The following is a 17487-nucleotide window of genomic DNA, read 5'->3' on the forward strand; positions in this document are numbered from 1 at the left end:
CCCAAGTCCCCACCAGTGGATGGCACAGAAGAAGCTTATGCACCTGGAGCAGCAGCCCCTGAGATGGAGAGGACTGTCCCCCAGCACATACCCATTGCCTCTCAGGTGCCCTTCTCCATCCAGTTGAGACTGTGATTGTGTCAGCCTCGCCTCCGCTCCCCAGTGCCTGGAGGTGCTGAGAGAGCCTCTCCCTCCAACGAGGCCATTTCCAGTAGCATGATGCCACCTATAGAATGTACCTGGAATTAGTCCGCGCGGCAGCCATGCTGCCAGCAGTGTGGAGCTGGAGGGAGGAGCATGCCTTGGATTGTTCCTTGCCGGAGTTGAGCTCGGAGTGGTGGTCTAGTCACCCAGGGCTTCCTCCCGGGCTTCTCTTGCCGTGCTGGGTCTTCTAGGTGGGTATTTGGTAGCTCTGGGCCTGGCATCATTGGGGAAATGGTGGCCAGTACCTGGTGTATTTGGAACAGGAATCTGCTACTCCTACTAGGAGTCCCCAGCTTCCTGGGCAGGCACAAACCCCAGGGTTCTGTGTACTGCCCTAGGCATGTGCACCAGTGGTCAGCACTCAACAGTCAACAAGTATTTCCAAAAGGTTCAGGAATACCCATATGCCTACACAAATGATCCTGAGATGTCCAAAATGGAGACCAGACTGGTGGCTCCAGGGCTGCCTGCTCCAAACGCTGGTTTTGCAGGGAGAACAGGTTTGGAGAAAGAGAGAGACTTGTCCAAGGTAACCCAGCTAGCCAGGGCAGAGTGAGCCTGGGTGGGAACGCTCTTTTCATTCTCAATCCACCGCTTTTTGCATGATGCAGGTGCATCTCAGCAGCAGTCCAGGCACAGGCTTCTTTGTCAGTGTGGCTTGTCAGTCCCAGAACCCAGGAGCCCTAGCGTGGGGACTTGATGCTGACTACCATTGATCTCAGCCAGTCCTACTCCCTGGGCAGCTGGACAGAGGCTGGAAAAGACAGTGGGTCTCTGGTCTCAGGCTACTATGCTCCTGGTCCCACCAAAGGCTGGGATTGGCCAGAGCCACTGACTCTGTCACAGGCAGCTCTGTCATGCCAAGCCCCAAGCGCTAGAGCAGCACAGCCATGCCTGGCTTCCCTAGGTGCCTGGTTCCACACCAGCAAGAGCTACCCAGAAACTTCCCCTAAGGCTCTTCGACTCCGGGGTGACAGATTTAGGTTGAACTCTGTCCTGTGACAACTTGGTCATCAACAAGTTACTTAACCCTCTGAGCCTGTTTCTTCATCTTTAAATGTGGTGAATAAGCCTCCCTCTAAGGGTTGTGATGAGGGATAGAAAGCAGAGTCCGAGAAGCCTCCAGCAGAAAGCCCGGCTCAGAGCAGCCCTCACTCAGCGGATGGTAGCTACATCTGTCCGCTCCTAGCACTCCGGTACACCCTCTTGTGCCAGGCTAGATACCAATGTGGAATACAAACACCGTAACACATCACATCCATTTGAGCCACTGTAGGAGCAGGCATTCCCCGCACCCCCTAGCAGATGTCCTAGTGAGTGGCTGGTGGGTATCAGCTCCAACCCCTTTCCTACCTTTTCACAATCTCTTCCAGTCCTGCCTAGCTCCATCCTCTGCCCTGCCCTGCCCCCTGTGACAGTCCAGGGCCCTACAGCCTTTCACACACCCACTTCCTGGGGCATCCTCAGAACTGCGGTGTAGACAGCCCCAGAAGCTTTCCTTCCAGGGAAAGGGATGCCTGAACCCACAGAAGCTGGGGAAGAAACCGAGCCTGGGACTCCTTTCTTATCTTTGAAAAACAGCAAGTGTGTGCGTGTGGAGCGGGGAGTCCTGCTTTCCTGGGATCCAAAGTATTCATCTGTGGGTCCATTGCAGACGGCTGTCATGGCAACAAAAGAGACAAGAACTGGCCCATTCTGCAGGCGGGAATGCTGATTTCCAGGAGAGAGATCTGATCTTGCAGTGCAAGTATGTGAGGCACTTTCTCAGATTCTGCTGCGCCCCTAGTCCCACGAGTTGAAGGGGCTGGCAGTCCCTGTTGAGAGCAGCAGCTGGAGAGGCTGTGGGAGAAAGCAAATCATCTCCCCTCACATCCACCCCTGTCTTTCTCCCCTTCTCTTTCCCTTCACTCGATGCCATCACCCTGGGACTCACATCTCTGTGATCTCTGCCAGCGACGCCCCCACCTGCTCCTGAAGACCCTCAATTCCCCCATGCCCACCTGTGCCCACCCTCATTTCAGCTGGATACCACCGCACACTGACTTGTACAAAGTGAGGGTTGGACTTGGAGATATGCTCTTAGACATTCCCGACTCCTGAGAGGGAGCTGTACCCGCCCCGCCGTCGCTCACCGGGGAGCTGCAGGACCACGCCAAGGCTGAAGCCCAGTGCCCTGCACCCATCCAGTGGGCGCCCTTCCCACTGCTCAGGCCCATCCAGGCTGAATGGCGCCCCCCTCAAGAGGAGAGGTCCAACCCCTCCCCTCAGCTTGGGACAGAGTGGGGGTGGGGTAGAGAGGACAGTTTCCCAAAGGACTGGCCATCCCGCTCCCAGAACTCCTAAAATGCCTGGGGCAGGCTGGAGAACGAGGTCCGCCAGAGATCCTCTCTTGCAGACCTAAGAAGAGGTTTCAGGTAACAGGAGAACTGGCAACCCCAGCAGGCCTTCCTGCTGGCCACTTCCTCTTCTAGTCATCCTGGGTCCTCTCCACTCTTCAACAGGGAGAAACTGAGGTAGAAACCTGGGACTGAATGGGAGGCCTGGAATCCCAACTCCCCCTGAGTTTTCTTGGCTGGGAAAATACCTGGGGACAGCTGGAGTCTTCCGGTATGCTGGGGTGCCTCTCTCCCAGAGTGTCCCCTTCCCCTAGGGAACCTTCGATCTCTCAAACAAACACACAGACATTAGAAAGGATATGATACCTCTAAAGTCAGCCTGCGCCATCAAGGTGGTGTAAAGAAGTCAGAGACTGCCTCTAAAGGGTGGTGGGGATGATTGCAGAGGGAAGAGGAAGGAGAGGAACTGAGGCCTACCTGTCCCAGCCCAGGCCGGCTCTCCAGAGACACCCCCTTTCCCAGGCCCGCAGTCCCTCAGCACCCTCCTCCCTTCCCCCCAAAACAGCCTCTGACGGTGGGACTGAGGTCTTCCACCCATTTCCCCTCCCCCTGCCCGTCTCACCCCACAGCTTGCTCCACCCCACAGCCATTCCTTCCTAGGCTTCCTCCTGCAACCTTGAACTTTTTAAAAGTTCCTTTACAAAAGAACTTAAGAATGATACCAAACTTCTTAGATGCAAGCTTGAACCGTGGGCACCTTCTCATTAAATGTAAAACTTGCATCTTTTCCAAGAGATAGGACATTCCTGTCCGCCCTAGAGGGGTGAGGGGAGGTGCTGCAGAGCCCTCTGGTGCTCCTCTCACTCTCTGCTCTGTGCACTGCAAAAGTGGGGATGGTGTCCTCCGAGAAAACACGTTTTGCTGCAAAAATTCTCTGGAGCCCGGAATTGCCCTGAGAGTGGTCCTGCAATTACAATTCTGGTCCAAATTCACTTACCATATTTATTTGTGGATTTTGTCCTCCCACTCCTCTTCATATTAAAAAAGATCAAGAAGGTTTTTTAATGTATAAAAGATGTTTCCTGCACATAATGTGCCTCACCACCACCCACGCACCCCTTTATTCTGCTTTGAATCCAACGACTTCTGCTGTCACGGTGGCAGAGGCGACCATCCCAGAGCAGGAAGTGCTCTGCTTCGATCTGTTCAAAGAGTGGGAAACTGAGTCCCTGGAGGGTCCAGACTCAGACCCAGGAGCTGGTTTACAGGACACCCCCTTAATCCTCAGCAGGCTGCCAATCTACCCTCTCCGTACCCCACCACATTGAACATCTGCCCCCAATGCCCCAGCCACAGTCCATGTTGTCTCTGCCTCAAGGGCCACTGAGCCTCCCAGGATGGATGGGGTGAAGGTGGGGGTGTCTGCTGGGACTTCCACGGTGGTTTAGCCCTTCATCCGTTTGGCCAAAAAGTAACTAAGTTCTGAGGTTGAAACTAGAAAAATACAGAAACTCAGCGTGAACATCACATTTCCACTGCTTTAAACTTTCTCTCTCTTCGGTCCTGGTCAGGAACCCTACACCCTCTGCAAAACAAGCTTTTCTTGCCATAAGCCTCTGTTTTGGGGATCTCAAGGACTAGCTGAAGAAAATTAATTTTGTCTCTGATTGCTGTGTTATTCTAGATAAGCCATTATTATGCAAATGAGGGAGTGCGGCTCTCAGGATGAATAAGACGGTGCCGGTAGCAGCGCGGGACAGACCCAGATGTTTGCATAATTACTTCTGCCCCAACTTCGAGAGTGCAAAATGTCAAGGGAGGAAGTTGTGCGGGTAAATACGGTACCATGTTCCCTGAATCTGATTTCTTACAGAAGGGCGGGGAAGCCGATCGGAGGCTTCAGCTGCAGAGGGAAAAGGCATCCCAGCTCCCGGGCCGAGGATGTCCCGGCCGAGTGGCCGTCAGCGTCCGCCCTCGGGATGCTGAGCCACCCCTGGCGGCCGGAGAGAGCAAGGTCCGGCCCGGGCAGAGAGGCGCTGGCGCCGGCACAGAGCAGCCGCTTGGCCCCACGCTTTCCGGCAGCCCCGGAACCGGCAACACGGCTTCTGGGCGTGCGCGGAGCCTCGACGCCAGCCGAGCCCGGTCGGGTCCCAGACAGCGCCTCCTCCCGGAACGACGGCTGGGGGTGCCCCGAGGAAACCCTGCACCGGGGCTGCGAGGAAAGGCGTCGACCGCCGTGGAGGACGGCGAGGCTTCGCCCAGAACCTCGCGGGCACCGTCGCCTCTTCTCGGTCGGCTCCCAAACGTCTGCCCTCGGATTTGCCGCCCGCGTGGCTCACTCTCGCGGAGGGTGGGCGGCCGGGCAGACGCCTCTGTTCCCCGAGGTTCTGCGAGAGGCCCGAGGCTGGCCTCCGTAGCCTGTGCCGCCTCGAATGACCCGGCAGGCTCCGGTACTGAGGGTTTTCTGAGCTCTGAAACGGGAAGCTGGACTGCGGCTCTTGGCGAGAACAACCTCGCAAGGGAACGACACTGGCTCAGAGACCTCCACGTTGGAACAGGCTTGAGGTCCAGGCGTCCCAGCAAAAAAGTCACTTCAGTTCCTTCTGCCTGGGGGCGGGGTAGGAAATGAGAAAACGGGAAGCGCCAGAGGGAGGCCGAAGAGTCCCTGGAGCTTCCCTGGGACTCTGGAGAGCCGCGTGGGGTCCAGGAGGAGAAGGGAGGACTGTGGCATCCAGCAGCGCTGGAGGCAGAAGTGCCCACGCAGGAGGCGCTCAGGCTCAAGGGATCCCAGGAGGTCCGGCTGCCTCTCTGCACACAGGCTCTGGTGCCACCACTCCTCGCCTCGCCCAGCCTCACCACGTGTTTTCCCGTGGGAGGGTTGGTGCTCCCTGCCTTTCCCATGGGCTGGGTCACGAGAGGAGGGGCGCGCAGGGGCCGTGGCCCATAACCGCCAGGCCAAGGCTGCCGGTGCAGGCAGAACCTGGCATCGAACTCTCCACCTGGGGAATCTGGAACCACAGGCTGCCGCCCACACGTTGAGCCGTCAAATCCCGGGCTGACGCCGCTACAGTCGGCCCGCCCCGGGCATCTGCAGGCGGGTTGGGGCTGGGGGTTTCTGATAACGTCCTCCTCTCAGACGGGACTCCAAGACCTTGACCCGCCGGCCTTCCCTCGCCTCTCGCAGTCCCCGCCCCTGGCTGTGCCCAGTCCGCTCCGTCTGAGCCCCTGCTCCTCAGAATGCGACAACTGAGCGTCCAAACTCAAGAACTCCCGGACTCCTTCCAGGCTGCGGTTGTCCGGCCCAACTCCGGACCGCCCCTCTCTGCTCCCCAAGGGAGCAGTCGGGGGCTCGGGCATGCGTCTGCGGGGAGGGGGCGAGGGGGTTGGCGGGAATGCGGGGGCCTGCCCGCGGCGCGCATGCGTGTTGGCTCGGGCGCTGTGCGCGTGCTCCAGTGGCACCGGACCCTCAGCTCGCCCGGCCTCGGCGCTCCGAGGGGACGCCTGCGCGTTTTCCCAGTGAGGCCACGCGGCCCAACCGGTCCAGGGGCAGGTACCCGAGGAATGAATCAAAACTGCGTCTAGGCAGCACACCGTCAGCTTCCCAGTGGGGACAGGTGCTGAGGCCCTCTCTCTGGGCGTGCCTCTCATGGGGAAGTAGGGATAGCCCGGGGCTAAGTCACTCAGATCAGAATCACTAGGTCCCATGAGCTTGTTCTAGTCTCACAACACCAATTAACAGCAACAACAGTAACTAATAATGAACATTCATTGAACATTTGCCTGTGGCTGACAGTGTGGGGGTTCGTCCATGTCTCATTGAACCCCCCGTGGACTCTGTTGGGAAAACATACTAATATTCCTTTTCTTATAGTTATAGAAGCTGGAACACAGAGAGGTTAAGTAACTTGCACAAGGGCACACAGCCAGCAAGTGCATTGGAACCCAGGCAGGCTGACCCCAGAACCCACCTTTTTAGCCACTGTGTTCTACCATAAAGAAAAAGCAAAACTGCCCACGAACGTTCAGCTTCCAGTTGGCTAAAATTGGCGCCTAGAACTCCCTCCCGTCTCTGTTGTTTCAGCTCATCCTTGTTGCCGAGGGCTCTGAGAGTCTTCCTGCGGGAGCACTGCTCTGCAGTTCCTGGAACTCCTGTTTCAGCTCATCCTTGTTGCCGAGGGCTCTGAGAGTCTTCCTGCTGGAGCACTGCTCTACGCTCCCAGGAGGCTCCACTGGACCTTTCTTGAATTTCTTCCTCAAGCCTTGGAGGAGCTGAAATTCACAAGGATCCAATGCCCCCGCCATGGAGCTTTAGGGGCTTGAGCGTCGGGATCTGCTTCGGGCTTTGCTTCGGGCTTCTCAGGCAGAACCCCTGCTGTGCCCTTGAGCAAGTGACTTGGCCCCCGCTGTGCCTCGCTTTCCTCATCTAGAAAATGGGGGTAGTAGAACTGATCTTACCTGGCTGCTGTGAATCTTAACTGGGATAACACAGGCACTAGACATAGGGCAACTAGCTAAGTAATAGATGTTGCTTAACTCTGAGGGGATATTTTCCCCTGTGGAGGGGAAGAAAAGTGGCCTGATTTCAGTTTCTGCGGTTTAAGGCAGAATTGTGGCTTCTAGAGTGTGCGCAGCCTCGTGGGAGATTCCTGTAGAGCAGGCAGCCCCTTCGTATCCTTTGCACCCGGTTCTAGTGCTTCTCTAGCAAGGAGGAGCTGTGGGTGTCTCCTAGGGAAGAGAAAGCGGGACAGAAAAGGTGGGAGCTTCTTGCTCCTGGGAATAACTAGCAGAGGGAACCAAGGCCAGAATCCTGGACCATCTCCCTTACGGTCACCCGGGCTGGGCCTTGGGACCAGTTTCCAGAATGTCGGGTCACCCTGCGGCATTCCCACAGCAGGCGGCAGGCGCCCAGCCCTAGCTCGGCGTCGGGGAAGCAGCGCTGCGGGACGCCCGCCCGGCTCCGGGGCCGCGGGAGGTAAGCCACCGGCCACAAGGCCACGCCTCGGAGCCGCCCGCGCTCACTTCGCTGCCGGCCGCCCGAGGCAAACGGTTGGCTTCCAAATCTGCCCGCGTCCGCGGCCAAGACCGGGCAGGTCCGACGCCCGCCAAGCCGCGGAGTTGAAACGCGTCCAAACAACCGGGCCGGCCTCATCCTCGAGCTACAGGACGCGCTAGGGCTTGTCGGCCTAGCCCGCGACCCAGGAGCCCAGCGCCCCGCTGGAGCCCGTCAGCCCCGGTCCTCGGACTGCGCCAGCCTCCAGCCTCCAGCCTCCCTCCCGGAGGATGAGTCCGGGGGCCGTGGGCCCAGGGAGGCCTAAGAGGACCCCCAAACTCCGGGCTCTCAGGAGGCTGCAGCATCGAGTGCAGAGTCCGGGCACCTTTGAGTGGCTGAGGCCGAGGGTAGGGCGGGCTCCCGGGAGCAGGTCGCAGACCCTTTGTCGGGAGGGGCAGTCGCGGGCCGTGCACCCAGGTCTCCAGAAGAGTGCGGAACCGGGCCGGAGACCTAGGGGTTTGGGAAGCAGGTGTCCCCAGGCGGGCGGGCGCCCGCATTTCCGTAAACAAAGAAACGGGGCAGCTCGTCTCTGGAGAGGGGGCGGCTGTTAAGAGAATCGCCGACAATTTCCTTCATAAAAATGCGATCTGAGAGCATTTGATTTCCACTTTCACTCCCCCCATCCCCCGCCCCAACACACGCACTGTCTCTAAAGACACTCAAATTGCAGCCATATGGGGCTAAAGTAATAGGAAGCAGTTACCTTATTTACTGCAGAGGCGGCGCACGCGAACCCGGCAGCCGCAGCCTCTGCAGCGGACCGCCGAGCGGTGGGATTAAGAGTAGGGTGTCTTGTCTTTTACAACTTTGTTTGCTCCTGGGAGGTGTAGGTAGGAAAGGCAGTTATCTAACTTTGAACCAGGAAAGTGGTTGTGTGGAGAAAATGGAGGTGGCGAGAATTGAGTGGGTCAGGGAAGGGGGTTCGATAAGAAAGGTCGGGGAGCAAGGATGCTCTTTCTGTGGGTTCCTAAGACCGTGCGACCAGCTGACCTGTCCTCTGGGTCTGGCTCAGACCCGGCTGCAATGGCTGCAAACCTCCTCCCTCTGCACCCCCACGCATACTAGCACCCTCTCCCAGCGCTCTCTCCCAGCAGACAGGACATCCTCCAGCACCCACACAGCCAGACCCCGGAGGTAGGCTCCCATTTCTCAGACCGCCACCTCCCGCTTTGTCTCCAAACTGTCCAGGAGTGAGGTTGCCTGTTGACCTGTTTTCACACCCCCTGCAACGCTGCTCTCTTGGGGGCAGTTGGGGGGAAGGGGGTGCGCCAGGCAGGGGTGAGACACACACTGCCCCGTTGGGGATTGCCTTCCTTGGCGGGACTGAGCGCGTCTGCTGCTGACAAGAGCCGGGCTACCTGCCTCAGATTATCCTGTGCTTCTGCTTTCCTTCTGAATTGAGCTCCACCTTTGGCACAGGCTTTGCAGGAATCCCCGACCTTTGCAAACTCAGACTCTTCGCAAGCGGTAATTTTGTTCAGAGCAAGCATTTCTGAAATAATCGCCATCAGGCACAAAGATGGGTGGGAAATTGGGTGGGGAAGGTAAGCTAATTATCTAATACCCTGTCCAGAGGAGGGGGCTGTACCTGCCAGCATCAGGAGTTTCATTTCTTCACTTTAAGTTTCACAGGTATTTAGGCAAAGAAGGGAAAATGAGGTGGAAAGAGAGGGACACGGAAGGAAGGAAGGAAAAAAGGGAGGGAGGGAGGGAGGAAGGAAACAAGAAAAGGGAGGGAGAAAGGAAGGAAGCAAGCAAGGAAGGAAAATGGAAAGAACGCATGGAGAAAGGACTAAAGCTATCTTCTCCGGGGTGAAACTGAAACTTTCATCGCCCTCTGCACGCCTAGTGCAAACCCCACGGTCTGTAAAGACATGAAGGGCAAGCACAACCCCGGGAACCCAGCTCCAGAAACTCTGTCTGAAGGAAAACCACCGCTCTCCGCGGGTGCGGGAGAGCTTGCCAGGGGTGGGGGGAGGGCGCGAGGCCAGGCGGGTCAGGTCCCCCGGCCCACTCCGGGAAGGCCCCCTCTCTCCCACTTCCACGGTGGCCCTGGAGCCAGCCCGAGGAGCTCAGGCGGCCGGTGCGGGGCTGGGACGGGCACGCAGCCGTTGCCTTCGGCAGGCAGCGGATTCCAAGAGGAGGCGGGCGGGACAGGCAGAGCGACCCGGGCCCAGGGCGGAGGGTGGGCTTTCTCTGGGCGGGGAAACCAGACACTTACAGGCGGCTGAGGCCGACTTTATTTTTACTGCCCAAACTGTTGGAAAGTATTTAAGCTTAAACAGAAACAGCTGTATCGCTGGCACCGGCCGACGAAACTATTTGTTACCGGGAATGACTTTTTATGATTAAGGACGCGCCCGTCGGCGGCCTCCCACGGGCGGCCCGCGAGGGTCACCGGGAGATCTGAGCGTCCTCGACGCGCTGTTCGTTCAGACAGAACGGCCAGAGAGATGGGACTGTTCGACCAGCGGCCACCTTGTGAAGTTTAGGAGCGAGGCCAAAACCTGAAACCCGTGTTTCCAGGGGCTGGGTCAGGACTGGGAGGGAAGACGGGCGAAGCGCCCTGCCTGCCCCGCGGGTCGAGGACCTCGGGGCTGCCGCCGCCTGCGCGCGCCTGACTTTGGACAGGAGGCCAGTTTTCCGCTCTGGGCTTCCTGCCCCTCCGAGTCAGACTCCTTGGCTGCTTCTCTCTCGCTTCCCATCGTTCTCTCTCTGCCTCTCTCTTTTTTCACCCTCCCTTTCTTCCACCCCAGCTCTGGCCAAGGGAAACCGCTTCCAGTCCGGCTGATCATCGATGTTTGAACTAAATCGTGGGTTCCAAGGAGTAGGAGTTGTAATCTGGAGCTTGGGCAATAAGAGAACAGGGTGGGAGGGAGCTGGGCCCAGAGCGCGGCTGCTGTCCCCAGCGCCGGCCCCGCCACGGGTCACCGGCAGCAGAGTCGGCGGCAGGGTCGGCGGTGCACGTGCGTGTGTGCGCACCCGAGGCAGCCACGGCCGGCCCTTGCCCCTTTCCAGGAGCTCGCCATCTTCGCGCGTGAGACCCTCTCGCGCAGCCCGCACTGGACCCGGCGGCGTCCCCCAACTTCCCGCGCCAGCGTTTCTCGCAGGGTGTCCGCCGCGCACGGTGGGAAGGGCGGTGGGCAGGAAGTGCGCGGGCCGGGCGCCGGGGTCCCGGGGAAGCCGGACGCACCCCCAGCCGCGCGCCCCGGCCCCTGCGGGCTCTGCCCAGATACCCTTAGCCCACCCGGGCCCCGGGCAGAGGGCGGCCAGGGCAGGCGAGGGTCCCTGCCAGGGCCCGGCGGGGGCGGGCCGCGCGAGTTAAGGGCAGGGGCAGGTGGCTGCGGGCGTCCGGGACGGTGGGCGGGGGCAGGAAGAAGCCGCGCGACATCCTCTGCGGGGTCCCGGGCCGCGGGCGGGGTCCGGAGGGAACAGCCGGGCCTCCACCAGGTCTGTGCTTGGCTTCGGAGCCGGGGACCGGCGCTCCAGCCAGCGCGGCTCGCAGGGCCCGGAGGGTGGCCGAGGGCAGGGCCGCGCGACAGGAGCCTGAGACACAGGCACATTGATTCGTTAGCGGGACCCGGCTGGCGGAGGGGGGCGTTGCCATGGAGACCGGGGGGGCGGGTGCGCGGCGCGGGGGGCGGGGGCGGGGGCCGGGGACCGGTGGAGAGGCCGGCCCTGGGCGCGCCGCCGGCTCTCGGGGTTCGGGCGCGGCGCGCGGCGCCCCAGCACCTGTGCATTGTGCATTGTGCGGCGCGGGCGGCGGGGGGAGGGGACGCTGCCGAGTCCCGGGCGGTGGGGGTGGGGCGGGCCGGGGTCTGCCGAGGGGCGGAGCCAGGCTGACAACGCCGCGGGGATCCCAGCGAGAGCTGTGGGGGACGCCGAACACCGGAGGGACTACTTGGTGGCGGGGGAAGGGGGCCCCGGCGAGGACAGAGGGCGGCCGGCCCCCCTCGCCAGCCCCGCAGACTGACAGCGGCCGGGCCCGCCCTCCCCGCGGCGTCACTTCCGGCGGCGCCCCCTCCCACTCGCGCGCTTGTCTCTGGAGTCGCCTCGGACTCCGCCCCCTGGCGATTGGAACGCGGGTCACGTAGCAACGCGGGGGAGAAAGGGAGAGGGGCGTGGCTCGGAGCTCGCCCAATCAGCGCGCGGGGGCGCAGGCCTCCGGCCGCTCGGCTTTAGCAACGTCGTTAGCAACACGTGGGGCGGGAGGAAGCGCTGGGCGGAGGGGAGGGGGCCGAGCCGAGGAGCGCGGGAGGGGGGCCGCGGGAGGGAGCGAGTGCGCGGGGAGGGGGAGGAGAACTGACGTCAGCGGGAGAGTATTATGGTCTGTCGTGCGCTGGCTGCTGCTTTTCTGCTCCTGGAAGCGGCCAAGGGGGGAAGCGGCGAGTCAACATGGAGCTTTCAGCGGTGGGGGAGCGGGTGTTCGCGGCCGAAGCCCTCCTGAAGCGGCGCATACGGAAAGTAGGTGCCCCCGGGCCTTGGGCCTCCTTGCGGCCGGGCCCTCCCCTCCCGGCCCGGGTTCCCTCCCCCTGCTGCAGCCCAGCTTCCCTTCCCCCAGGTCCCAGCAGCGGCCGCGGCCGTGGCGGCGTCGGCGTCGGCGGCGGCGGTGGCGGCGGCTCTGAGCCCAAGCGCTTTCCTTAGACTTGCAGCGTTGCACGGATTGCATGGGTGGGGGGCGGGGTGGGGGATGAATGCCGGTGCATGCACTTTGTGCAGCGTTAGGTGCAGGGGTGATGCAGTGGGCGCGTGCCTTTTGCGGCGGGGTTTCGAGCATTCATCTGGTGCATGCATTTTCGCATGCATTTCTTGTATCCTCGTCATGCATTTCTCCCCATGCACACACATTATCCCCTTTGCACCCGCAGGGACGCATGGAATACCTCGTGAAATGGAAGGGATGGTCGCAGAAGTAAGTAGGTTGTATGCAATTCTCAACCCCAGACTGTTATTCAGAAGGTTTCTTTCTTCCTCTTTTTGCCTTTACGTTGAAATACAATACAATGCAACGAGAAAAGTTACACACACATACACCCTCGGCTCTCACCCTGCTCCTGGGACTGATGCCCACTTCTTCCTGATTCCCTTTAGGTACAGCACATGGGAACCGGAGGAAAACATCCTGGATGCCCGCTTGCTTGCGGCCTTTGAGGAAAGGTACAGACCCTTCCAAGTCCCAGCCACTTACTTAGAAACAAGTAGAGTGCTTCTCTCCAGCTGCTCGAGTCCCACTTGCTTTCTTTACTCACGCACCCTTTCTCCTTCCCTTCTTTCTCCAGGGAAAGAGAGATGGAGCTCTATGGCCCCAAAAAGCGAGGACCCAAGCCCAAAACTTTCCTCCTCAAGGTAGGCTGGCACTGTACAGTGGTGGACCACAGTGTTGAGTTACTCGGTGGGAAGGGGCCCTGAGGGCTGTGAGCCAATGGGGTGACCACACATGTTGCCTATTTGTAATCTAGGAAGGAGTTCCCTGACAAGATGTCACCAAGTCAGTGGCAGCACCAAGCCGTGTCTGGGGGAATGGGCTTGGCCACACTAGAATTCCTTTACCCTCCCCCCATCCCAAGTGCATCTGTGATCAAACGCAAAATGTGTGCTTTTTGCAAATGACTGCTTCCGGACAAATCTACCCCTTCCCCCATCCTGCCACATCTCAGCTCCAACCACCTCCCCACCCAGCCACCCATCCATCTATCCACCCACCCACCCATACATCCATATAGAAATTCCCAGATATCAAAGGGTAAAGATAGGAGGTCAGGGCTGGAGGAGGAGTCCTGTGGAGGAGGACAGGGGCCTGCCCCACTCTTGATACCATCTTCTCTCCTGCAGGCCCAGGCCAAGGCAAAGGCCAAAACTTACGAGTTCCGAAGTGACTCAGCCAGGGGTATCCGGATTCCCTACCCCGGCCGCTCTCCCCAGGACCTGGCCTCCACTTCACGTGCCCGAGAGGGCCTTCGGAACATGGGTTTGTCCCCGCCAGCCAGCAGCACCAGCACCAGCAGCACCTGCCGCGCAGAGCCCCCTCGGGACCGGGAGAGGGACCGGGAGCGGGAGCGAGAAAGGGAGAGGGAGCGAGAGAGGGAGCGGGAACGTGAGAGGGAACGAGAGCGGGGCGCCAGCCGAGTGGACGACAAGCCCAGCTCGCCAGGGGACAGCTCCAAGAAGAGAGGCCCCAAGCCCCGGAAGGAGCTCCCGGACCCCTCACAGAGGCCATTGGGCGAACCCAGCGCCGGCCTCGGAGAGTACCTCAAGGGCAGGAAGATGGACGACGCCCCTTCCGGGGCAGGAAAGTTCCCAGCCGGCCACAGCGTGATCCAGCTGGCCCGAAGGCAGGACTCGGACCTGGTGCAGTGCGGTGTGACCAGCCCTAGCTCAGCCGAGGCCACGGGAAAGCTGGCTGTGGACACCTTCCCGGCCAGGGTGATAAAGCACAGGGCTGCCTTCCTGGAGACCAAAGGCCAGGGTGCCCTGGATCCCAGTGGTGCCCGGGTCCGACATGGCTCAGGCCCCCCCAGCTCCGTGGGGGGCCTGTACCGGGACATGGGGGCCCAGGGGGGAAGGCCCTCCCTCATCGCCAGGATCCCCGTGGCCAGAATCCTGGGGGACCCGGAGGAAGAGTCCTGGAGCCCCTCCCTGACTAACCTGGAGAAGGTGGTGGTCACGGATGTGACCTCAAACTTTTTGACCGTCACCATTAAGGAAAGTAACACGGACCAAGGCTTTTTTAAAGAGAAAAGATGAATGCCGGGTTGGTGTGCCCAGGACGAGAGCAGGGGAGAGAGTGAGCGTGAGCTTGGCATAGTGATTTTTATTTCTGGGTGGGATGTGGCCTTTGGCTGGTCCCATCCCTGATGTCACCCCCACCCCCACCAGCCCCTTTCATCCCTCCTTCCTCCCCCTCAGTTTTTGTTGGAAAGATTATCTCTAGAGTTATATTTTCTATTAGATGTAAATATGTTATTTAAGAAAAATATCTAAATATATATATTTCAACTCTTGAAGTTGTTTTATTTAAAGGAGAGAGACTCTCATTGTGCTTTAGTTGGGGCAGGCCGCTTGAGTTGGGGCAGGAGGGGCCCCCTTGCCCCAGGGCCCTAGGGAAGTTGGGGGCCTGGGTACAGGTTTCTGGGAATGTCTGAGGGGCTTGGCCTGCCCACCCACCCCCCTCCCTTCTCCCACAGCCCAATGCCAGACTCCTGGCACCAAGGCCAGGCCCAGATTTGCTCTCTCTTCCCATTGGCTAGGCAGACCAACAAAAGGTTGGCTCCCCAATCAGAAAAAAGGGGGGTGGGGTCAGTCTGTTTTCCTTTTTTCTACTTTTTTTCTTTTTCTTTTTCTTTTTTAAGGTAAAGAAGTCTATTAGGGAGAAAAAAGTATTAACTTGAATAAGCTTTTCGTGTGTGATGTTGAAGTTAAAAAGTCACCGGCGGGCAGGGACAGGAGGTTTCTTCCCAGGACCACACCAGGAAATGCACTTTAGGGAGGGGTGTGTGTGTGGTACACGCAGATCGTGTGTATGTCATGTGGATAAAATCTCCCCGTTCCCTCGTTCCTTTCCTTACTCCGCAGAAAGAAAAGAAATCCAGCGAATCTGTTTACATTCCCGAAATGCCAGGATAAATTGGGAGGATTGCGTGTCAGTGCTCAGAGTTCGAGACAGTTGTTTTACAAGAAAAGTGTTGGGGTGGACGTTTCCTTTTCGCGTCCTCTAGCTTTGCCAGGAGAAGAGACGGCGGCCCCCACCTCCCAGGAAGAGCTGGACGAGCCTCCCTGCCTGGGGAGGGCGGGCCGCCAGCTCTGCGATGGACACACGGCCAGACAGGCCCACCCTGCGGAACCCACGGAGGGAGGCGCGACGGCGGGCGCTGGGCGGCCAACGCTGCTGGGAGCAGCGGCTTCGCACCCAGTCTCTCGCTGCGGCCAGGCTTGGAGTGCGGCGGAGGACCTGGCCTCGGGGCTCGGGGCTGGGGCTGGACTCACCCCCGCGGCTCCGGCGGGGCAGGGGAAGGAGGGGAGAGGCGGGGTTTCATCCGAGAATGCCCATCAGAACTTGGCTTTTCCCTTTTTTCCCCCCGTCCTTCTTAAAAGCAAAAGCTATAATTTATAGGCCTTTTCGATTCGCAGTGTTCTCTATTTGAACTCGACATTCAAACTCCGCCAAAGCGGGGAGGGAAGAGCGGGAGGTGGGAGTGGGGACACGGCCGCGGCCCGGGAGGCCGTGCGCGGCGGCGAGGCCCGGGACGCCCCTGCCCTGCGGACTTGGCCGCTCCCCCTCCGAGGGCCCAGAACGCGCGCCCCTCTTTTGACTCAAAAGCACAAATCAGCCCCCTCCACTCCATCCCGGTGCCTGGGAGCACGGATCCCGCGGCCTCCCCGCCCTCCCCGCCCTTAAAGGGCCAGCGAATATCTAACTTCGCTTGTCGAGGGAGGGGCGCGGGGGCCCTGCGCTCCAGAGGAAGCACAGACTCGGGGCGAGCGAGGCGAGAGTCGGGGGTGGGGAGCTTCGCGTGCGGTGGGGGGTGCTGGGAGGGAACCCCAGCCTCGTCCTCCGCACTCCCGGCTTCTCAGCCTCTCTCTCCTCCAGACTTTCTTGCCTTTAAAGAGAGGACAGGAGGGAAACGGTGTACTACAGGATTGTGGTTGTTTTTGAATATCAAATTGCGCCTATAAAGAGAAGTCCCTGGAGTGGGGATTTTTATCTGCTCACATTTGTAAAACTGGTATTTTAGACTTTGTATAAAGAAGCGCCGTTGACCGAGTGTATCTATTTAAATGTCGACGCTATTTTCAGATGAAACTTCACTGAAAGGGCATGTCTGTTACCGAGTGGACCGAACTGGGGACACGCGTCTTCACCTGGCCGCCTCCTTCCCTTCTCCCCCGCCTGTCCTTCGCTCCCACGTCCCTCCTTTCCTGGGGCTGACTTTGCCCCTTCCCTTGGACCTTCCTCCAGCCAGCCTATTTCTGTCCCTGCCGCCCTCGTCCTGCTGTTTGTCCGTGGCCGTGCGTGTGTGTCTCCTTCGCTCGCTCTTGCGACGCTGACCTGGGGGGTGGGTGGGCAGGGGCTGGGGGCCGTGTGGCTGGGAGTCTGCAACCGCGCAGGATGTGTGCGCTGTTGGGTTTATTTAATTCTAAGATTTGTACAAATCTCCAATCGATCTCCGCCTCAGCTCAAGAGTGAAGCTTCAGTACCTATCTTCTGCGGTAGTGAATGTCTGTATCCAATACTGCTTTTTACGTGTTTAAATATATACTTTGTAAATAGAGACATGTCTTGGTTTTATTCTTTTTCTTTCCCCCGAGCAAAGGGAAGAGGCATCCCGGGAGGAGAGGATCCATTCCGTCCCCCGGCCCCATCCTCGCCCCCATCGGTGGGGGGAACGGTTCCTGAAAAGGCCCTTCCCCAACTGGAGAACCCACCCAGCTGGGATAGTGGTGGGCATGGGAGGCCGCGGGGTACGACTCTCCTCAGCCTGTCGGGGGAAGCCGTGTCTCTCCGCATCTACTGGCTGCACTTCTTCCGGACCCGGGCAGAATCTGGGGACCCCGGGAGGATGCGCCTGGGGTCGGGGGTTCCCCTTTCTTCTGGCGGGCTCCTCCAGAGCGCCACACCCCCAGGCCAGAGGTGTCTGGTCACCGAGTCCCCGGGGCGTCACCGCGCTGCCCACAGCCTCCGGGGCCTGCTCCTCGGAGCTGTCGTGAGACCCACTCCCTAGACCCATGCAACCTTGCTAGCGCTCCCCCGAAATGCAGAGCCTCGCGCCTATTGATTGAGGAATTGAATTCGCGGGTATTGCTAGGCAACTGCCTGCTCGGAGCCGGCGCAGAGCGCTGCTGATGTGATTAGTGAACCTGGAGCCTCGGCGCTGCAGCCCCGCGCGCCCCCGCCCCCGA

The 17487-nt window shown here is 59.8% G+C and overlaps 1 protein-coding gene across 1 annotated transcript; it reads left to right on the plus strand.

The window, feature by feature from the left end:
* The first annotated feature begins 11882 nt into the window (after nt 1–11882).
* Nucleotides 11883–16859, plus strand: CBX8 (chromobox 8). The gene is made up of 5 exons (XM_012453951.3): nt 11883–12054; nt 12459–12502; nt 12682–12747; nt 12870–12936; nt 13423–16859. The coding sequence occupies exons 1-5, from the start codon at nt 11986–11988 to the stop codon at nt 14332–14334; spliced, it is 1158 nt and encodes a 385-aa protein (XP_012309374.1). The 5' UTR covers nt 11883–11985; the 3' UTR covers nt 14335–16859.
* The last annotated feature ends 628 nt before the right edge of the window (nt 16860–17487 follow it).

This window comes from Aotus nancymaae, unplaced genomic scaffold (assembly GCF_030222135.1).
Source record: "Aotus nancymaae isolate 86718 unplaced genomic scaffold, 86718_ANA_hifiasm-v0.15.2.pri h1tg000089l, whole genome shotgun sequence".
Classification (NCBI taxonomy): Eukaryota; Metazoa; Chordata; class Mammalia; order Primates; family Aotidae; genus Aotus; species Aotus nancymaae.